Genomic DNA, 23,278 nt, shown 5'->3' with positions numbered 1-23,278 from the left:
GCCATTCTTGGGTGTGGCTGGTGTTGCATGGTGACAGCTTCTAGGAGTGACAGGTGAGAGCTGAGTGCAGGGTGGGGACCAAAGGCAGACACTGTACCCCAGAAGGAGCACAATGTGTCCCCCACCAGGGGTACTACCCCTCCCCTAACAACCCATACACCCCAAGTGTAATTCTTTATTAACATCACCATCAACAACATCTTCCTAAGAGCCCTGCTGGATCAGGCTAAAGGCCCATATCATCATCATTACCCACCCATCATCTAATCCAGCATCCTGTTCTCATGGTGGCCAGCCAGATGTCTATGGAAAGGTGACAAGCAACAGCATTCTCCCAACAGCAATGGATATACAGAGGATTACTATATCTGACAGTGGAGATTCTAAACATAGGGTAGTCATATCCTACTTTTCTAAGGATAGTCCTGTCTGTAACAATGTAAGAATGCACGAAGTATCTGATGGATCAATTCAATGGCCCTTCTAGTCCAGCATCCCACCAACCAGATGACTGTGGGATACCTGCGAGCAGGACCTGATCACAACAGCACTCTGCCTTCCTGGGGTTTCATGCAACTAGTATTCAGAAGCATACTGCTTCCGACAGTGGAGGCAGAACATAGCAATCATGACTTGTAGTTATTGATAGCCTTATCCACTGGAATACAGCCATTGCTGTATCTTGTAGTTGCAAATTCCATAGTATAACTATCCACTATGTGAAGTAGTACCTTCTTTTGTCTGTCCTGAAATTCTAATGAGCAGCTTCATTGTGTCTTTGTCCACTTTCTCTATACTATGCATCATTATATACTCCCATATTCCACCCTTACTAACGTTTCTTCAAACAAACTTACCAACATTATTTAAAAATAGTGGGTAGCCACAGTTTCCCCCCACTGTCAGGGGCAGTGTGCCCTGTTTCACTGCTTGGGGAGAAACGTGAAGTGCTGCCTTGCTTGGCTGCACTGCCCGCCCTGCGGCATCTGATCATGTGAGATTTTGGTGAGATTGAGGAAATTGGCGCCAATGCTGGTGGCAGAGGCGGTGAGGTGGGTGGGGCACCCATGGGGCATCACCTGGGGGGCTTCTACCAACTGAGGTGGCTGCTTCACCCTGCCTCATGAGTGGGCTGGCCCTGCCCATTGTGTTGCATCCAATAGTGGCTGGGGAAACCCAGCCAGATGGGCGGGGTATAAATAATAAATTATTATTATTACGATTATGATTATGATTATGATTATTAAGCCATCAGGGGTCTGTTGGCACAACAGGCTTTTCATTTCCTCTCCTCCCTCCATGGACCTCTGATCTGCTCCAGGGGGGTCTCAGTATATCTCCTAGTATAGCTGTAAGATAACCCTGCTTGAAATCCTGGGTAGCTGCTGCTGGTCAGTGTAGACAATATATACAGTGGTACCTCGGGTTACATACGCTTCAAGTTACAGACTCCGCTAACCCAGAAATAGTACCTTGGGTTAAGAACTTTGCTTCAGGATGAGAACAGAAATAGCGCAGTGGCAGCGCGAGGCCCCATTAGCTAAAGTGGTGCTTCAGGTTAAGAACAGTTTCAGGTTAAGAACGGACCTCCGGAACGAATTAAGTACGTAACCAGAGGTACCACTGTATCTGGATAAACTAATGGTTTTACTCAGTATAAGCTAGTTTCCTATCCTATGCTGGGTACTTTTTTCACAAACCACAAAGTCTGGGGGTCAATATTATTAATCATTTATCTATCACTTTGATGTTATCAGAAGAACATCTTCACATTTATGCATTTATTAAAGGGGTGGTGAAACATTTGGGCTGCATTGCCTCATTTGCACCCTTCTGGGGGCTGTGTGCCAGAAATGGATGTGGACAGCCAGAGGCTCCACCCTGGCAAACAATAGTCAATAGCAGAGTTCAAGAACACTGCCTAGGCTGGCAAAAACAATAAAGGAGGATGTGAAGCAAGACTAAAGGGCTAGACAGAGAAACCTAGAGGGCCACATTTGGGCCCCAGGACTGAGTGTCCTCACCCCTGCTTTAGAAGTAGGCACCAGCCCTTTGAATTGTGCTCAAAAATGAAACTCAGTTTTCCCAATGCCAAATCCCAGTTAGTAGCCTGATGCCTGTATTCTGAATTAGCTTCCACGCGTCCAGTTTCCAGTCAGTGTTTGAGGGCAATGCCATGTACAAGACATCTAACTTGGACTATACCAGAGCATGATAGCCATAGCCAGGCTTTTCTATCTAGACAGGAGTCAAAACTGGTAAAAGGCATTTTTGCCACTAAGGCAAATCTGTGGAGACAGATCAAGAAGCACCCCCAGATTGTAAAACTGATTCTTTAGAGGGCATGTGATCCCAAAATGGGTTAAGACCAGCTCCCTGGAACAAGTAACCAATCACCAAAAGCACCTCCACACTGTTTGTTTACTCAGTCTGTTAGTGAAATCAAAGTTGAAGTTTTATCTGCTGCAGAAGTCTGGAAGGTATGACCTTATCATCAGTGTTAGAAACTAATATATGAAAGCTAGGAGCAAAATGGCAGCTTAAAACTAGGTTATGGGCGCAACAACAGAATGTCTGGGCACACTTTTTTTATAACAAGAATACAAAGCTGAAAATGAATGAACTGCAGCTAAAATATTGTGTTCATTTTTCACATGGTCTAGTCCTTCCCCTGCCCACCCGCCTAATATTCTTAAGAGGGTCTCTTCTTCAGTCTTCAGAGTAGCTGGAAGTGGGGAGGCAGAAAAAGGTCCTCCTTTCCTTCCACTCTGCAATTTAATCTGAAATCTTAGGCGCAGTATTGCACCCCGAGCTCAGAAACTGTTCACACTAATGAAATTCCCTGTCATAAAATGTACCTAGAACAATGGGAATTTTGAACACTGCTTATCATAAAATCATAGAATTCTGAATCCAGACAAGGAGAAACTACTTAGACATCTGGTGCTGGCATGATTGCAAGGATCTGATGGAAGATTATCCATCGTCCACTTGATGGGCTCTCATTCTGTGTTGTTTTTTTTGGTTTTGGTTTTTTGGTCAGGGTGAACTCCTTTAGGTTTCATTTCTCCTGTGATTAACCCATGAGGTGGGGAATGCAGGTTTATGTATGGTAGCCAACGTTTTCCTTGTCAAAGGATACTTCATGTAGCTAGCATTGCTATTCAACTAATTTCAATACACACTTCAGCTATTAATCCCTGACTGCATAGTAGTTGGATTTACTCACTACTAGCTTCCATTAAATGGACTAACTGCCACCAGTGGATGCATTTGGTAGCAGAACAGCTCTACTCCAAATACCCAGGTTGATCATCATTTATAAGAATCAGAGGCAATTATTGTGAGCACGCCCCTTTTCAGGCGTCAAAACCAGAGGGCACACAAAACTGCTGGTAACTAATCACGTTTGAGTGAGGTACAAATCAGAAGGTTTTTTTGCATAAGAAATAAACTGAATGGTAGCTATTTTTCATAATGATATTGGTTCATTTCTTAACAGGCATGTCTGGCACAACACTTTGGTCCTTCTAGAGGCATACAATAATCTGGATTATTGTTGACTGTGCTGCCCTAAAATATAGCCTCATCCGGTTTGAAATATTCTGGTATAAATTATCCCGATTATACCAGAGATGGAGTAGATGCCCTTCAAGGATGTTCCAGTCCTCCAGGCCTATAATTCTAATTACAGAAACAAGGAGCATCAATTGAAGTGGGCAGCACTTTAATCTCATCATCACCATTATTGTCATCCTATCATTAGGTTCAGACACTGACAAAGCAAAAGCAGCTAACCACTGAATCGAATATTTTGTTATCATGTGTCTGAAGCACTTTTCAAGGATCCCAACAGAGCAGATATGCAAAAATGAGCAATTTTTTAAAAAGTGAATGAAAAAAGAGGTGCCCACCCACATGCACACACATGTTCTAAATATTCTATGAAACATTTCATTTTTTAGGAATTCCACAATGTTCAACTTTCACAAGAACAGTTACCATATGCAATAAATAGAACTTATTGCTCAGGTATGCACAAAAACCCTTGCTGAGTGAACAAAACCATGAAACAGAAGCATGCCCAATAACTTTTCTAAGAAGTTGAATGTCCAAGGAATGTGTGATTATATAATCCCAAAATCTATTTCAATTATGTTATATATTGTTTTCAGTATTTTCCCACATTGCTCATTCCCAGCCATGTTCTGGGACAATTTCAGTATATCAGTCTGAACATTTCATTCATCAATAACTTGTAAATAAATAGGAGTCTTTCTTTAATGCTTGTCAAAATAATGCATTGCACTTTTTTTTTAAGATGAAGGCTACAGCTTTATCTGAAACTATATTTCTATAGTATGCACCTATTACACTTCCAAATATTTTAAACATATATTATTTACAGGATTATTATGCTATTTATATTTTTACTCAACAATTCATAGGGTTGTATCCAATGTATCAGAGAAGATTCACCGAAGTTAATTAACACGACTAACTTAGGTTCTTTGATTTCAATGGGTCATCTCTGAGTGGACCATAGTTAGCTACAACCCATGATTCTGAATTACATGTTCACAATAAACATGTTGAGTCACAAATATTGGTGATGTAAATTACATTGCCTTTTCTGTAAATTAAAATAGCCAGTTAAAATTTACTGTGAGATTTTTTGGGGGTGGGTGGCTGCTGGAAAGATCAAAACAAAGGTCAAAAGTCATAGTGGATAATAGCTGATGGTTTTGATAGTGCTAATTATATATTACGGCAAGGGAAAGGTAGAAAGGGAAATATGAGTGCTAGGAAAAAGACAAACATCCCAAATGCTGAATTTAAAAGAAAGAAAAATAAAGGGAGGAAAACTTTAAATGTCTTTGTAGTTCACTGTCATGAATCAAAGACATAATGAAGCCTGAATTAAAAATGTCAGTTTCTGTGAATGTTGATAACTTGGCTCTTTGTTGTGCAAGTCAAAATGTGTCTATTTGATGGGTTAAAATGACAGTCTGAAAATGGGAGATGGAATAGCTAAGAAAGGGGGGAAGAAAGCCCACCAAAAAAAGACATCTTAAAAGTAGGCCCATAATGTAGTACTTTAAGGAGAAGACCTGTAGGGTAGGAGGCAGTATCTTTAGGAAGTAACCAAGCAGCACTAAAAGGCAATGTCCGTGGCCAATCAAAACTATTTCTCTAGCTGCTGGGGCTCTTGCATCTCTCTCTTTACACTAGACTGGAAACCCTTTGTACTAATTGCCAGACTGTACCAGATTTTCTGGTTCAGTTCCATCCTATAATTGACTGACAATGATGGGCAAGGAAGGGGAAAAACTCAAACTCACCACTCCAAGCAGAGGGTCAGAAATGGTTTCACAGGGAGCGCATCATTGCTTGCCACTAAATACAGGGGTTAAGAAAGCATCATTTGCCCTCTCCTCTAATTCCTGGGGTAAAGGGAGAAAGGGGTGAAAGAACAAGACTGGACAAGAATAGGATCTTACAGACCTGCAGTATGCCCTCTGCAAAAAACAACAACAACCTTTCATTACAAGCAGGAATGCTTGCAAGCTGCCAGCATGAAACTATGATGATGAGGATGTTGTTGTTATGTTTTGCCCACAATTGCAAATAGCCATAACTGACCTCCCATGCACATTTGCAGTTCTAAAGTTACAAAACTCTAAATATGTCTTAAGCTTGAACAGTAGCAAGCATTTGCTAGTATAGACATTTCTTTTATTTGAACTTGACACAATCCTTGTGGATTCTGCAAATAAATGGTTTCCTATCACCCCCCCACACACGCAAATAAAAGGCAGATAACTTGCAATTTCTTATTCTTGCTAGCTATCTTCTAACTGGTTACTATTCTTATATCATTCTTTATTCTCCATATATAGTACAAATGACAGTAATGTGGCTTAAATTAACTAGCTACTGATCTGAGAAATGACCTTATTGTTCTTTTTAGGTTTGAAAAGAATGTCATTTGGTAAATAAAGCAACAAGCATTTCTCCATAGGTTTGATATGACCCAAAATCTTATTTGTTACCCTCCACCCACTAAACTTCAAACACCACCTCCAGCATAGAAACACACACACACACACACACACACACACACACACACACAGGCATCAATGTACCAAACTCCCTGCTCACAGCTTTTCAACCTACAAATGAGAAAAAACCAAATGCACCATTCAGCTTTTTAACAAACCCTTTTAGAAAACACAGCGTATTCCAGACCTGATTTCTCTGTCCTTTTTTTTTAACTTGACAACCTACAAATGTGTGCCCACCTATGCTATCAAGGCACCTCTTTGCAGGTGATACAGTTTTTAGCCACTCATTTCCCAACCCATAATTAGAAAATGGTACATTTCACTCCAGTCACACCCACTCCATCCCCATTCTCTATCCCCACGTTCATACAGATGTCTTTTTGGATGCAATGAAACTGCTGCTATACATGCTCACAAACCAGAGAGACGTTGCAAAGTTTCACAGCTAGGCCAATCAAGTTGGCATTCCATAAGCAAAGGCAGCAGAGGAGTTAAGCAAAAGCTTACCTTTCAAACCCTGAACAGAGCTGACTTTATGAGACCTACACCATCTGACAGGTTGCAGAATTTTCTCAAGTACAGTGCCCCGGGCAGGTGAGATTTTAATAGGTAGCAAACACCTGAAAGCAGGACTAGAAAACTCTAGGAAATAAGAAAGCAAACGAGTAAAATGTCTTCCCAGAGACACAGTCAGCTCTTGTGCATGGGGAATTACGAATGCTCTGGCTATAGACTTTTGTCCAAAGCTGTAGTTTTTTTTCCTCTCCCCCCTTTCTTTTCTCTCTCTCTCTCTCTTTTTTAGCGAAGCTAGATTAGTTCATACAAAACTCAACAATACAGCACTGAAACCCATTGTTGATATTCAACATTTTTCACATAGCGGAACAGAAGAGACAATACGGTATCTAGGAAACCATGGGCTGGATTACAAAGTGATGCTATCTCTTCCTTCTGGTGGGCCTGTAATCCTTTTTTTAACCTACCACAGCAAAATAACATGAAATACAATAACAAAAAAATTAAAACCCCCTCAGATCAGTCAGACTGCAGTGCCTAAAAAAGAAGAAAAGCAAACTAGGGAAGGTTAAATTAGAATTTTTTTTGTCTATGAAATCTAAATAGATAGATAGATAGATAAATATATAAATAAATAAAGGTAACCAAATGCTCTTATGTCATCTCATTTTGTGCTTTCACACCACTACAAAAAGCTGTTATTTGAGACACAGTCAAGAAAGAGCATTATTCCCATGAAAGAAGTCAAGTAGACTTAATGAAGTCAAGTATTTTTAAAAAATGTTTTTATCAGTAATACTGAGACCCATGTATGGTCATTCTGTATTTTCAGGTTTAATGTTATTTCTGTTTCCAGTGTAGCCATGTCTATTAACACATCAATCATAACACTCAAGAGCAAGCTCTATATTCTTTTAGGATTGATGGCAGAATAGTTAGGCTTCTTGTCAAGCTTATGGAACATGTGATTGCATTTATATTCAGATTCTTCAATTTTCCAAATAATTCCTCCAGTTCACGACTAAAGTTGAATGTCTCTGGACAACCCTATTTTTCACTTGAAGAAAGTTGTCTGTATTTCAAATAATTTCCACAGCTCTCTGAATGTTATTGCTTATATTGCATTTAAACTCCCCCACCCTTTAATACCACCACCCTCTGAGTCTCATTCCATTTTTACTAACTCCAGTTCCCACGTTTTCCTCCAAACCCCAAATAGTCTAGGTAGCCACCGAAAGTGATTGTTCCTACCAGTTTCTTTTCATCACTGCTGCAATTGACCAATTGACAACTGATTGATGGTTATCTTTTCACTTCAACAATGAAAGAAATTACCATCACTATGGCTATGTACAGTAAATGCCTCCGGAGTAAATTACATGATTCTAAAATTCTCCTTAGCTCACTTAGTAAAACATCAACACAAAAAGTTTCTTTCTCTCTCTCTCTGCCTCTTTTCCAGTATTGCAGATTTGGCCTTCCCTGTCAGCACCAGAAAAGAACTTGACAGCTTCTTTAAAAAGAGGAGTATAAAAGAACTCAAATAAGGGATGGCACAAGGCCTGCCTATGGCTTCTATTCTCTGCAGCTATTCTTCGCAAAGGGGGGAAAAAGTAGGCATGTGAGGAAAGATAAGCCATGTCAGAATACCCTGAGAACATTCCCAGTGACCTTGGAGTTTTGCTGTTTTCCCTTAACTATTCTGTGCTGGAAGAGCTTTTGAATTTTTGAACTTTGCAAGTCCACTTAGGCTATTCCAAATATGTAGTGTTCAGTCCAGATACTCGTCTGCCTCTGCTCTGTCAATTAAATCACACAGTGCTAATCCACCTTGTCCAGCATTTACATGGTAATGAAAGTTACATCTTAGGAAAATTTAAAAATGAAATATTTCTCTAATTAATGAATTTGTATAGAGCAAATATGTAAATATTTTAAAACAATGCTACATTCTCTCTCTCTATCTCCTTGCAGCTTAAACTTAGGTGCATGTTGAAAGGGTTCTTTGGTCTAGTAAATCAAGTATTATACAGTTATAGGTATTGAGAGATGGAGAACGTTTGATTTTTTTAGTTACTCTTGATCCTTTAAGGGAAGAGAAGACTACAATAAAAATAAAAAGAAAATATGAATCCTAAAATTTCCTAAAATACTAGAATTTATTTAAAAACTTTTTAAAAATTAAAATCACATTTATATTAAATTGATTTAATTAGAATTAATGTGAATGTGGGTTCAAACCACCTCCACCACACTTCAGGATGTCTGCTGGTCTTCAACCATACTGTCAGGCACCATTAGTCTTTGAAGTTGGAAGCTGGTTCTCTCGTTCCAACATACTGGAGGAGGAAACTGTAGGCCTTATCGCCTATCAAGAAAATCTTGGTAATGGGTGGAAAGTCGCCCTTTTAATGCAGGCTATCACATGACACTGGACTTCAATACCACACAACTTTACTATAAAATCTGATGCTATATAATCTATAAACTTCCTCAGCCCAGCAGTCTGATCAACTTGTTATGACAACTTAGTATGGAATTGCATAGCTGAAATCTACCATGCTGTATTCCTCCTGGTTTCCAAATACCATTCATATCTTTCAAGCTACTACAATTATTTTCACTACCCATTTATCTATGGTGTATGTACACAGGACAATTTTTCTTGGCTTGCCTCTCAACTTTTGCCAGTTCCTTGTTCCATTGTCCAGATTCACCTATCTTCATTGAAGCCTCTGGTATGAAAGATTTCCAGAGGGAATGAGCATACCTGATGTTGGAAATAAGAAATAAAAAAGGCTCATCTCAAGCATGTTGGATTGTGGGAGGAGCAGGTGCTACAATCCAGAATGCGGCAGCTAGACTGGTGACTGGGAGTGGCCGCCGGGACCACATAACACCAGTCCTGAGAGATCTGCATTGGCTCCCAGTACGTTTCCGAGCACAATTCAAAGTGTTGGCACTGACCTTTAAAGCCCTAAACGGCCTTGGTCCAGTATACCTGAAGGAGTGTCTCCACCCCCATCGTTCAGCCCGGACACTGAGATCCTTTACTGTGGGCCTTCTGGTGGTTCCCTCATTGTGAGAAGTGAGGTTACAGGGAACCAGATAGAGGGCCTTCTCGGTAGTGGCACCCGCCCTGTGGAATGCGCTCCCTTCAGATATGAAGGAAATAAGCAGCTATCTTCTTTTTAAAAGACATCTGAAGGCAGCCCTGTTTAGGGAAGTTTTTAATAGTTAATGCTGTATTGTTTTTAACACTTGATTGGAAGCCGTCCAGAGTGGCTGGGGAAACTCAGCCAGATGGGCGGGGTATAAATAATAAATTATTATTATTATTATTATTATTATTATTATTATTATTATTATTATTATTACAATGATGAGAGCTGGGGGAGAGGCAGGAGCTGATGGGCTCATAGTCCCAAAGCAAAACAATTCAAACACAAACACTAACAACAATGTATCAACAATGTACAATGCACAACAATGTGCACAAAAACTTCCAAAATATCACAGAACCCAAACATGTTTCACTACTACAGAAAGGTAGCCGTGTTGGTCTGCCATAGTCAAAACAAAAAATTTTTTTCCTTCCAGTAGCACCTTAAAGACCAACTAAGTTAGTTCTTGGTATGAGCTTTCGTGTGCATGCACACGAAAGCTCATACCAAGAACTAACTTAGTTGGTCTTTAAGGTGCTACTGGAAGGAAAAAAAATTTTTGTTTCACTATTGGTCTTCTGAATGGTCTCCATGTTTAGCATATAAAGCAAATATGACCTTACAAATATTAAAACAAATTCTAAACACACAAATCAGATGAAACACCCCTAGCTGCAGCTGGGAGTCATGAGGAATGAGCACCAAATCCCTTGATGACCATACCAAGTAGCTATTGTACATATATATGGTAAATAACATTTGGGACAGGATAGAGCCTTAAAGCTCAATTGCCACGGGGTCACTCAATGCTACTGTCTAGAAACGACTCTGCACATAAGAACGGAATCACTGTCTTATTGTGGCCCTTGCCCCAACCCCCAAAATTGTTCCAGGAGTCAATGGACAATGGAATCAGCAGCTGCTGACGCACTCAGAAGAATCAGTAAGTTCACACTCCACCCCTGAATCTCTCTCTTGAAACCAGTCATCAACCAGCGTGACCAAAATGTTATCTGTGCCAAAAATGGGTCTGAAGCCAGACTGAAAATGTGGCAGTATAACCTGCTTCATCGAAGAATGTCTGGAGTTGGATGACTACCCACTCCCTCAAGAACCTTGGTCCAAAAATGGATCTTGTCAGTTGGATCATGGTTATTTAAAAACTCAGGGTACAGGAGGGGGTGCAGCACAACCCCTTTCAGGGCTGCAAGACGGACCTGACCAATCCCCTCTGACTAGCTCTAACAAGCTATGACAGGCAATGGTTGAGAGGGTAAGCTGCACCACTTCAGGCACCAAGTTCACATCCTGCCACTGCATTAACTCAAATTGATCTCAAACAACAGGGTCAGATAGTCCTCCAGACACTTCCAAAACTGTACTAATAGCAGTGCCAAGATTGGGATAAGTAGGGATGAGCGATTCCGTCAGTTTGGTTTCTCTCAGTCCCCCCCCCCCCCCCCGCATCTTAAATTCACTTCTCCATATTTCCACATCGGCTTCTGGCTTTCTTATTTTACTGCCCTGGGAGAAATGGGAAGGTGCCATCCCTGCCCTCCCTCCGCCAAAGCCTCACTTACTGGGGTTGTGCACTGGAAGCTGCCACCAGGAGAAACTAGTGGTGGCGGTTCTGCTGCCTGAGGTGGGTGCTCCAGTCCGCCTCATAGGCGGGCCAGCTCTGAACCTATGTTACAATGGACATTTTAACCGATTTGCCTGTGGACACAGTACATCAAAATGCACATTTTGATATGATTCTTAAAATACGTATTTTGATAAACTGACAGATTCCCAGTGTATACAACACATACAAGATGGTATTTCAAGCTTCTTAAAGCATCAAACAATATCAAGCAATATCTAGGAGGAATGGACCCAGCTGATGGACAGTCCAGCATAACTGAGCTTCCATTTATGTGCTTGCACATCTAAGAAATGTGGCTGAACAGCTGTAATTGTATTTCATTCTGAATGTACATCCAGAATCTAGTGGAGCAATTTTCTCTGAAAAGCGTTTCTCCTGCATTAATAGCTGAAGACTGATCAAGTAGTAAAGTGGGTTTTGAAGTTTTATCCCTTTACAATTTTCAGCAGAACAAATCACTTAGAAATTTCAAATTTCATTAATTAAATATGTGAGCAAGGACAACTACACAATGGCTGAGGTTTAATACAAGTCATACATCTCCTTCAGATTGAGGACAAACTATAAGCACGTCTATAATTTTTCTTCTTTGGATTCTGAGTGGAAAATGGAACATGTTAAGGCAACAGATTAAATAAATGGTTCTGGAATGAGAAATATATTCCTCTTCTGCAGCAGTGTATAAAAAGCACAAGACTCTAGAAGGTTTATGATTCTGTTTATGATAGAAAGTCTCATCAACCTTTGGTTCTTGTTATTTGTTTACTATGAAAATACAATAAAAGTTAAATCAAGGTTTGTACAGTCCTTAACTATTATTTAACATAAAATGATGATTATCATTTATTTATTTTATTTCTGTCCTAGTTTTCTTCCTAAAGGAGCCCAGGGTGGTTCTACAATATCATGAATGTAGTCCGTACGTAATAGTTTTATTTGCTGTAGTTGGCATCGGTCTGTTTTGAGAGACAATGGAGTAAGCCTCTGGGAGTGAAGTTCAACAGCTGCATTAAAGGTAAAGGTAAAAGGGACCCATGCCCATTAGGTCCAGTCATGACCGACTCTGGGGTTGCGGTGCTCATCTCGCTTTATTGGCTGAGGGAGCTGGAGCACAGCTTCTGGGTCATGTGGTCAGCATGAGTAAGCCGCTTCTGGCGAACCAGAGCAGCACACGGACACGCCGTTTACCTTCTCGCCGGAGTGGTACCTATTTATCTACTTGCACTTTGAGGTGCTTTCGAACTGCTAGGTTGGCAGGAGCAGGGACCGAACAACGGGAGCTCACCCCATTGCAGGGATTCAAACGGCCGACCTTCTGATCGGCAAGCCCTAGGCTCTGTGGTTTAACCCACAGCGCCACCCGCGTCACCAAAGTGACCACCACCCTGGGGCACAAGCCTGGGCAGTGTGTATGGAGCTCCTAAGCTGCTCAGACAACAAGATGCCCCCCTTCTTGCCCTCACTCATGTGGACCAAAGGAAAGCAGAGCAATACATTTGGCACCAGTTTGGTTGCAGGAGTTGCCAGAAGGAGGTGTACAAAGTACCACCCAAACATCTTAGGGACTGCACTCCAAATTTGTGTACGGTTTACTCCTTAGCCCTTTTTACTCCCGAAGATATTCTGCAAGGCAGCAAAGGTTTAGGATCAGAGTTTTCCTTCTCTTAGATGAGCTACCTTCCCAGGGAGACAAGCCCCATCTGCCCATGATGAAGACACCTAAAACACCAACATCAGGAGTCCAACAACATCAGTAGGGCCACAAGTTAGCCAGCCCTGCTTTGTGGAAAAGAGAGACAGTGAAACAGGCAAAGACCACCCCAGGGCCTGCTGAGGATGGACGCATGTATGTCGCCCGCTACAGAATAATCTATCAGCAAATATTCTGGGGAAATTTTACTCTATTTATTTATTCAATTTCTATCAACTGAGGATCACAGGACGGTTTACAATATAAAAAACCAACAAAAATACATAACATAGTAACTAACAAAAATAACTACTTCCATCTCCAACAGTTTAAAAGGCCATAGACTGTTTAATTAGCCAAAGGAAAGGATTCTGATAACATTTTCATATTTTTTTTAAAAAAATTAAAAGTTGTAATTTAACGACAACCCACAATGGAAGGTTTATATCCTGAAAGGCAAGATATAAATAATTGTGAGATTATTAAAAAAAAATCCAATATCATAATGCCATTATAGAAATCTATGATAACTTGGAATATTGCTTAGTTCTAATTGCCACAGCTCAGCCAATGAACAATTCCCCTAGAAGAAATGTTACATTTGGAGCTTTCTATTATTATTTTTTCAAGGTGAGTTGTTGGGAGGGGCAATGACAGAGTTGTACAAAGTTATGCACGATGTTTAGAAACACTAGTGCCCAGGGTTATCCAAGGAAGCAGAATGCTGGAGGATTCAGGTCAGGCAAAAGGGAGTACGTCTTTTCACAGTGCGTAGTAAAACTGTGGAATTTGCTCTTAGAAGAGATAATGATGCCCACCATCATTGGCTTTAAAAGATTAGACAGATTCACGGAGGAAATTCATGAAAATATCAAGGTTATGCATTCAAAAAGCTAAAGTAATGATGTATCAAATAAGCAAATGAGTGTCATATCATAGCACAAATGTTCAATTTCTGGGAGCCATAGCCATGCTGCTATGGTTACCCAACAGCCTTCTAGAACTGGTGATGTCATAAAGATGTTCCTATAAAGGATTCAGTTTGCTATTGCCATACAAGCCACACTAGCTGGTAAATGTGGCCAAATGTGGTCAACAAAATCCATTTTTTAAGAGCATAGAAGCCAAGCACTGGCTAAGAGTCGGTGTCCTTCCTTTCTAAGACTTTTATTTTTCTACTCTTTATTTTGGGGGATGAGTGAAGAGAGGGTTGTAAGTTGTGCAGATGCTATAGAAGAAGATGCAAATGCTGCTGGAGAAGAGCACACTTCTAGGTGTTTCCAAGCCTCAGCCTTGTGTTGCTGCATCCCTAGAAGGTATGAATGGTTGTTTTGTTCCACACAGCGGCTGATTTGTTGGAAGACAAAGTTTAGAGATGGCATTTCCCAGATAACAGAACCAAGAAATGTTTAGAGAGCCATGAATTCAGGAGTGTCAGCTTGGCCCCGCGACCATGGGTGTCCGGGGCTGTGGGTGTCATGCAGTGTGCATGGCCCTTGCCCTGAAATCTGTGGGTGCCAGCCCCCTCATGGGGAATTTTGTGGGTGCTCGGGCACCCTGGGCCCCAGGGAATAAGCACCTATGCATGAATGTAACAGTCTATAACAGAGCTTTCCAAACTTCCCATGTTGGTGACATGCATCATTTCGTGACACACTAATTCAGTTTTACTAGCAAACCAGAGGTTAAACTAACCCCTTTCCAGTCCCAGAAGGAGTGCGGGGAGTGTTCCCACAACAGACCTACACACTGCAGCCACATCCATGTTCTGACACCCAGTTTGGAAAGCTCTGGTCTTTGTTAAGCACTTACAAATTCTTGCAAATTTATAATTAGGCACACTGGTTGAGGTCACTGTTAGGCTGTTATGATATTAGGATACAGGGCTGAGAAGAGATCCTCATTTCAGTCCCTATTCATATCTTGTATGTTGACAGGCGGTTGTACTTACCAGGGAGGAGACCCAAGGACAGAAAGAAGAAAAACGAGAAAAAGAATTATCCTGAAGATCTATCCTGTGATGTCACCATGTTTGAGCAAAGACAGCAGAACATGGGCCAAGACTATTGGAAGATGACACCTGCAGGTGACGTGGGTGTACAAACAGAGGCTATCAAGCCAGCTTTGGCAGTATGTACCCAGCCCTATGACAGAAAAATTCAAGATCCCCATATACCTATGCCTTTAAGTGATATATTTTTGGAAGAAAAGCAAGGAGAATGTGATGAAAAAACAAGTGCAAATACTTTCCAAACGCCACAACAAAAGGAGGGATCAGATAATATGAGTGTATTATCTTTGGAAAAGGTAAAGAAAAAGGTAGTGGGTGCAAAATTAGAGGGTGATCCCTCTGAAGAAGGGAAGGAGTATCTAATTATGGCAGCTGAAGAAAGCAGACAACATAGAAAATCTGAATTGCTGAGTGCAGTGCTCCAAGAAGTAACCGATGAAAAGGAACAACAAAAAGGAAGAGGTCATACAGGGATTATATTGGAAGGTTTGCCCTGTAAGAAGGACCAGAAGCGGAGTCACCAAGATGTGCCATTTCAGGAGCTGCAGCAGGCTAGAGAACTAGAACCAAACAGTACATCGACTGCCAGTGAAAACAAAACTCAAGAGGAACAAAACACAAGTATTGATTCCAAGGGTGCAACTTCTTTGCAGGAACTGTTCAACCAACCAGCTGTACCATGCAATGAGGAACAGCAGGTTGGGAGGCAACAACAACATGGTATGGGTATCACCCATAACATGGAGAAACGAGTATTCTGGAGTCAAATAAATCCTGTATCTAAAGGAGATGTTCGCAAGGAGGAGCAGGCTTACAAAGATAACACAAACCAGGAGGTACAGCAGCCTGTGGAACAAAAATACCCAGATATTTTGTCTACCATGTGTGGAAATGATGAACAAGAACAGCCAGAAGTACAACAGCTTTTAGATTTTGTAAGAGAAACCTCCTCCAATGAGATAAACTTGTTTGACCAAGAAGACCAACTGCCTATTTTACCCAAAGCTATGAGCTTTCCATTGGAGGACACAACCTGTGAGAAGGTACAGGAAGACACACAAGCTTTCAGAAGCTCAACATTAGAGAGCTTTCTCAGCATGTCAGAAGATCATCAGTATGTTCCCCACCAGAAGGATCTACAAGCTGTTGCAAAAGAAAACATAACTACATTGCCCCTGGGTGTAGCTTGCACAATGGATCTGCAACAACTAGCATATATAAACAGTTTGCCTCAGGATGTTGTTACTCATGTTGCAAAGCAAAAACACTCAGATGCACAGCAGCTTCTTTTACTGGAACAAATTAGCACACACCATGATGAAAAGGAAATGCAAGAAGGTCTAAATTATGCACATTCCGGATGTAAGGGCACTGCCTATACTGAAGAACAGGAGAAGCAAAAGCTCAGTGCATCAGAACATACAACTACACTTCCTGACAACCTAAGCTATGAGAAAGAACAGCAAAGAAAATTGGACTGTGGAGATTCTGGGTCTGAGGGCACCTATGACAAGGAGGACCAGGACCATCAGGGTACTCTTTACTTAGAAGTGCAACGGCCTCTAGGACTTGCAAAGCTGAGCTCTTTGCCTCTGAGTGGAACCTCTGAAGAACTGTGTGTAAGAAAGGACAACCTATACACTGGCATTCTTGAAATACCCTCCCTGAATGAAGAGCAAGAAGCCGAGGACGATGAGAGCAAGGTGCATATGCTTGCTTCCTCCAAAGACAATGCAATAGCGCAGGAACAAGAAGCACAACCACTTCCTATGCTCCCACAGGCAGGATGCAACACAGAAGGGGAGCAACTGGAGACATGGCATATCCAGAAGACAACATCCATACCGTATGAGGAGCAGCAGGAAAGGGAACAACTGAACCTGGGCATGACCTGTGAGGAGCAAGAGAAGAAGGGAAAATGGGGTCTGTCAAGCACCACATTCCCTTCTACTACTGAGGATGAGGGGCATATATAAGGTGATCATTTCCTTCATTTGAGGCAAAATCCTCAAAATTACTACTTTTGCTGTCTCAGAAACTACCTCCACTGAAATATGAAAGCTGAAGAGATATTACTTCTTTTTAAGTTTTGCACAAAGGTACAGTTTATATGTAGATTAAGTCAAAAAGTAAACAAAATTGAAAATAATTGCTGTGGTGACGACTATTTGTTGAGCCCATTTGTTTCATAGTGTTTTGTTTGTTTGTTTAGTCATTTAGTGGTGTCCGACTCTTCGTGACCCCATGGACCAGAGCACGCCAGGCACTCCTGTCTTCTACTGCCTCCCGCAGTTTGGTCAGGCTCATGTTTGTAGCTTCGAGAACACTGTCCAACCATCTTGTCCTCTGTCACCCCCTTCTCCTTGTGCCCTCCATCTTTCCCAACATCAGGGTCTTTTCCAGGGAGTCTTCTCTTCTCATGAGGTGGCCAAAGTATTGGAGCCTCAACTTCACAATCTGTCCTTCCAGTGAGCACTCAGGGCTGATTTCCTTCAGAATGGAGAGGTTTGATCTTCTTGCAGTCCATGGGACTCTCAAGAGTCTCCTCCAGCACCATAATTCAAAAGCATCAATTCTTTGGCGATCAGCTTTCTTGATGGTCCAGCTCTCACTTCCATACATCACTACTGGGAAAACCATGGCTTTAACTATACGGACCTTTGTTGGCAAGGTGATGTCTCTGCTTTGAAACGACAACGTTTCAAGGGAACTAAATGTTAAAAGGATCTGGATCAGATCAGTGGGAAGTTTTCGGAATACAGGTATGGAGTTTTTACTCAGAGGCAGTAACTAATGAGAAAAGCTACAAACCCACAATACTACCAGATTTTAGCATACTAATGTTAAGAATGATGACCAATCCACTTGCTACATAGTTCCAATGTGTTAGACAGTTTGGTGAAGGAGTAAACATGGATCCCATCTGAAGACTGTGACACTGGAAAGCCACAGCCAGTTGTAGCTTTCCAGAAATTCTGTGCATAATGAAAAATCTACATATAAAATTGTCGTGCTATGATTAGATACAGGATGAATCCCCCCCCTACTGTTTGCAGATAGCTTTGCTTGAACTATTTACCCAGAAGTATGAACTAAGTCAAATTATTTTTGGGGTTTTCTGATACTCTCCCCAAGGACATAGAGACTTCTTCTATGTCTTAGTGCAGTGGTTCCCAATTAGCTAATTAGTGAGGACCCCCAATTTTTCAAAAGCCAAGTCATGGGCAGCCTGCTTATGAAAATTTTGATAACTCTATGCTAGTTACCTCTGCATAGGAATTTTTTGAACAAAATGTAGTGTAGCCCCTAATAAGCAAAGGATTTTAAGTATACTATAAAACAGAGTAGGGCTGAGTGATATCTGGTTTTCAAGATTATGATATATTAGCAGCTAAACACCGCAATATTCTGATATATCACTATATCTGAAATTAGAGATCAGGAGCGGGGATGAGGGAAGAAGCAGCTAAGGAGATCGGATGGGTGGTAGGAGAGGAAGTGGAGTCACCTCCACCACATGGTTTGAGTGGGAGGGGTGAGGGTTAGTGGCAAAGCTGCACACTGTGGCACCGGGGGCGGAGAGCAGCGGGGACATGGCTGGTGCACATCCCAGGGGGCGTGGCATATTGCCCGTGAGGCCATGATGTGAATCCCAGGGGTGTGGCGCGCCGCCCGCGGGGGGGTGATCTGCATCCTGGGGGCGTGGTGACCTCCCACAGGGGCATGGCACCCAGCGCGGTGGGGGGTCTCCTGGCCTCCCACCCCACCCCGTCTTTTATTTTGCCTGTCCTGTCCTGTATTTTGTCCAACCAAAGGTGGCAACCCTAGCCAGTCCATATCTCACAGGAATGTTGTGAGGATAAAAAGGAGTGGGTCACACATGCTGTCTTGGGCTCCTTGGAGTTAAAACAGGATATAGATGAAAATGCTACTACTAAATTATCACAAAAGTCAGAAAAAGCCCAAGGAATCAGGATGTGAATGTTTAATGAAATTTTGTCATGAGAACAAAATTAATTTGGTTTGCACACATGACTCGATACCCTTATACGACAGATGTGTTCGGTTTAAATCAAGTTGAATAAAAAATATTTAAAGTATGCACAACTAAAACAGCTCCTGCTGGGTTAACAGAGTTTAAAAGAACTGCTATGAGAGTGCCTAGAATAAGAATAAAATGCAACTGTTCATAAATAAGTAGAATCCATTTCACACTTTATCCCTGGAGACAAGAAGTTATGAGCTCAAGATTTGTTTCTCCTTTATTTGAAATAGCTCATGCAGTTTGGATTTTGGAAAATAACAACAACATTTGTGCGACTTCGTTTCATATTTACACCTGCCAGGTATTTGACTACAGGCTTATTTGATTTCTTTGGGAAGATTTTCACTCCCCTGGTGTGTGAGTGAAGCAATAGCAAGATTGTGAAATTTACAAGTATCACATAATGTGTTTATTATGGCTATTCCTCTGTCACGGCAGCCAAGGAACCCCTTTGGGGCTAGATAAAAAGTTTGCCAAAAATAAAATTCAAATATCCTTTGAATCAAAACAAGATAAAAAGAAGATCTACACCACCACTGTCAATGCTGCCACTTCCAAAACATATGCTCCAATAAAACATGAAAGCTTTGGGGGCCTGCTTTTTGCAAGCTTCAGTAGCTTGCGCTTCCTTCCCCTCTCCCCCCCATGATCTATTATTAAAATGCATCGCCTGAATTTGCGTACTAAATGGCATGCTACACATTCTCAATGATCTCCAGTTTATTTAAAGGAGCATTATCATCTTCAAACAACTTATTAGAGAAGATGGATTTCTTTATCCAATGCAGTCATTTTTTTGTTCATAAACAAGACACCAGATATAAGGACATCCAGCAGAATGTCTGACAATATACAGCAATAATCAAACGAATACAAAAGGGAGGCACAACTGCCAGAAAACACTCAGGTGCCAGGAAATCACCCCACCACCACCACCCTCTACTCACCCACTAGCTGAGAGCAATCCCCTCCAATGCTCAGAGTCCTCACCGCAACTCAGTAAGGGGGAACCATAACCTGGGAAGGCTTGGAACTAGCTGAAGGCTTTTGTTTTATTGTGATCTTCAGGTGTTGTGTGCCTGGATCAGAAAATAAACTGGGGCAGGTTTGCCCTTTCCTACCATGTTCCACACACGAACCGTTTTAAAGAGCTCTGTTTGTACCCCAAAAGTGAAACATTATGAATAGCTAAAAGTGTGTTAAAGGCTTTTAAAGTATAGATGTGGATAAGTACTTAGTTCACATGAAGACCCATTAAATGAATAAATACATCTAGCACTCTTTCAGATCTCCTAGTCTGCACAATGGCACAATTACTAGTTGTTATTATTGTATCTTCTGTGGAGAATATTTAAATACATAACTCTCCTTTATGTGTAGATATCACTCCTAAAAAAACCATCTTGATGGTTGATCAAGAACACACCCTTAACTGATATAATCAACTCTAAGCTATAACTGAACAATAAAGGTGTGTGTGTGTGTGTTAAAAAGAACAGATCCTTGACCACATCATCCATGATTTGGGTTTGAGTCCAACCACCCCAGGGCTATTTTCTTTATGCCTGCTCCTCAATTACACATTCCCTTTCGCTTGAGAAGCTGGAAACATGTACAAAACTTGTTTTTGTCACAGCAGCATCACTGCATGGACAGGGGGAGCGCTGACAAGATCACAGACACTTGGGCCACCATACTACATAAGAAGAGACTGCTGGATCACGCTAATGACCCATCTTGTCCAACATCCTGTTATCACAGAGGCCATCCAGATGTCTGTGGGAAGCCTCCAAGCAGGATCTGAGCACAAAAGCACTCTCCCCTCCCCAGCAACTGGTATTCAGAAGTGCACTGCCTCCAACCAGAGACAGAGTGGAGCCATCATCGTTAGTGGTCACTGATTTGTTAGTGGTCCATGAATTGTTGGTGGCCATTTTGGTGGCCATCACTCCCTCTTGTAGGAACAAATTCCATAGTTAACTGTGTGACGAAATGCTTTCTTTTTTCTGTCCTGAACCTTCCAACATTCAGCTTCACTGATGTCTCCCAGTTCTAGTGTTATGAGAGACAGAGAAACGATTTTATAAAACTTTGTTATGTCTCCTCTTTTCCTTGCCCCAAATATTGTAAACTTTTCTCATACAGGAGTTGTTCTACCCTCTTGATCATTTTGGTTTCTGTTTAATCCTGTAAGTAACTGTCTCATTTGGGTTTCTACTTAATCTTGTAAGCAACTGCCTCATGGTAGCAAGTGTCTCTCCCCCGAATAAGGAAGAGATTTAGAATTAAAAAATTAGGGACAATCCAGAGTTTGGAAGAAGTCTGTTTATAGGAACATAGGAAACTGCCTGGCAGTGGCTCTCCAGCAGTTTACATAGGAATCATTCCCATCTTTACCCGGAAATCCCAGGGATTCAAACCAAGCCTTTCCGTATCTCAGTGGTGCTCCATTAGTGAGCTAGAGTCCTCCTGTTTGCAGACTCTCAAGTTTGAAAATGAGACCTTCCCCCACATCTTGCTTTGTGAAGGCAATTCTGCATTTGTGAGAGCTGTCCCCCTTTCCTCACTCTCATTTCTTAAATTCCACAAATATAAAGCTAACTCAACTGTACCGTGTACCTGGATTGCACCCAGTTGACTACAACAAATGCTCTCTTTTCAGAAGCCTAGTTACCTGAAGAGAAACTACTCCCATGTCAATTAATTTTCTCAGACATGATCAAATAAAGTGGGGTGATCTTCTTCCTTCCTTCCTTGATAAAGATAGCAATATGCTATAAACTCTGTCCACTGAGATAGGAACTTTGTGTTATTGCTACCTGTCTAATCTATATATTTCCCCAAACATTTGTGGTACTAACAGATAGCCAGGCAATTGCAACCCCCCCACACCCACTTCTTTCCACGCCTCCCACCACTGAACCCTAGGGAACCAGGAATTTGACAATGGGTGTTTGATTAATCACAGTTGCATCAAAAGAGGTAAAAGAACATTTTAAAATGTTGGTATTTGTTCCTAAGCTACTAAGGGGATATTGGGGGGGGGGGAATAATACTTGGAGAAAAAATATCGAGGCCTTAAAGAGCAATTCCTGGTACCTTCCATGAGACAGAAATTGGAGACTTACATTTATACACACTTAATAAGTAGAACATTATTGGTTTATTACTTTCACATAGCTGTTCCAAATGTTGCCCTGTGCTCCAGTTAGACAATAATGCAGATTGCAGAAAGATTTCTTTTCGGCAAGCTAAATGTTATCCAAAATACTTAGAAAATCCATTCTATTAAAGAAATGCAGCACTTCAGCAAAAAGCACAGTATTTAAATGCCTCACTTAATTTTATCGCATTCAAATCAGAAATGAGTTGAGTTAATCATATGTCCGACTTTTGTTCCCTTCAGGCAAAAGCAGAAAGATTTCTATTCTGGCATAAGCACTAACATTCGCAAGGTATTTGGTGTTACCTTAGGAGGAGTGAAATTTTAAAGCTACCAGCATCCTGGGGTGGTGGTGTCACAAATAACCTTGAATATGGAAGTACCTATGAATGCCCTGATAGCATCAAGAGTACAAATCGTCCCAAATGCACCTTAAAAGACCCATCTGGAGGTGCCCACAGACATCTTGGAATTGTTGTTGGCATCCGTCTGTTTTGGGAGACGACGGAAGAGTGCGCCTGTGCGGGTGAAGTCAAGCTATTGGAGAGTTACAGTTCCTGCTGTGGCTGTAGAGAGTGATATGGGAGAGACATCTTTGTTGCAGCTAGGACAGATGAAGGGGTCCAGTTATGATGATGCAGGTGTACTATGGTGTTTCTTCTTTCTATGCTCCTCCCAGTGAGCATTTCTCCTTTGGTCAGTTCTGTGGATACGCAACTGGACTATTTCCAAACACTGTGGTCATCAGCAAGGGATTCTCTTTGGGGCTAATTTGATCCAAGTCAATTTACAAGTGATAGCACTGACCCTCTTGATCAGGGATAGGCAACCTAAGGCCCAGGGGCCGGATGCGGACCAATCGCCTTCTCATTCCGGCCCCACGGACAGTCCGGGAATCAGAGTGTTTTTACATGAGTAGAATATGTCCATTTATTTAAAATGCATCTCTGGGTTATTTGTGGGGCCTGCCTGGTGTTTT

General features: G+C 41.5%; 2 protein-coding genes across 13 annotated transcripts in view; one reads left to right on the top strand and one right to left on the bottom strand.

Annotated features, from left to right (window-relative positions):
- The window catches only part of LOC128414804 (uncharacterized), a 470,265-nt gene that overhangs the window by 170,121 nt on the left and 276,866 nt on the right, over positions 1 to 23,278 (bottom strand). Inside the window, exon 1 of one of the 11 annotated variants that reach the window (XM_053390627.1) lies at positions 6,573 to 6,852. The exons of the other annotated variants lie outside the window; for them this stretch is intronic. The gene's annotated coding sequence lies outside the window, so the exon portion shown is untranslated. Of the gene's footprint in view, positions 1 to 6,572; positions 6,853 to 23,278 lie in introns of those variants that run through there. 11 annotated transcript variants of the gene reach the window in all.
- On the top strand, positions 14,175 to 17,240 carry LOC128414795 (uncharacterized). 2 transcript variants are annotated; one of them, XM_053390613.1, is made up of 2 exons: positions 14,175 to 14,396; positions 15,018 to 17,240. In XM_053390613.1, exons 1-2 carry the CDS (start codon positions 14,275 to 14,277, stop codon positions 17,065 to 17,067), a joined length of 2,172 nt encoding a protein of 723 aa, XP_053246588.1. In that variant the 5' UTR covers positions 14,175 to 14,274; the 3' UTR covers positions 17,068 to 17,240. The 2 variants fall into 2 exon arrangements, with proteins under 2 accessions (XP_053246588.1, XP_053246589.1); XM_053390614.1 differs by having other exon boundaries at positions 14,226 to 14,396; positions 15,035 to 17,240.

This window comes from Podarcis raffonei, chromosome 5 (assembly GCF_027172205.1).
Source record: "Podarcis raffonei isolate rPodRaf1 chromosome 5, rPodRaf1.pri, whole genome shotgun sequence".
In the NCBI taxonomy this organism is placed as follows: Eukaryota; Metazoa; Chordata; class Lepidosauria; order Squamata; family Lacertidae; genus Podarcis; species Podarcis raffonei.
Note: the sequence above shows the minus strand (reverse complement) of the source record. Positions and strands in the feature narration are given on the sequence as shown.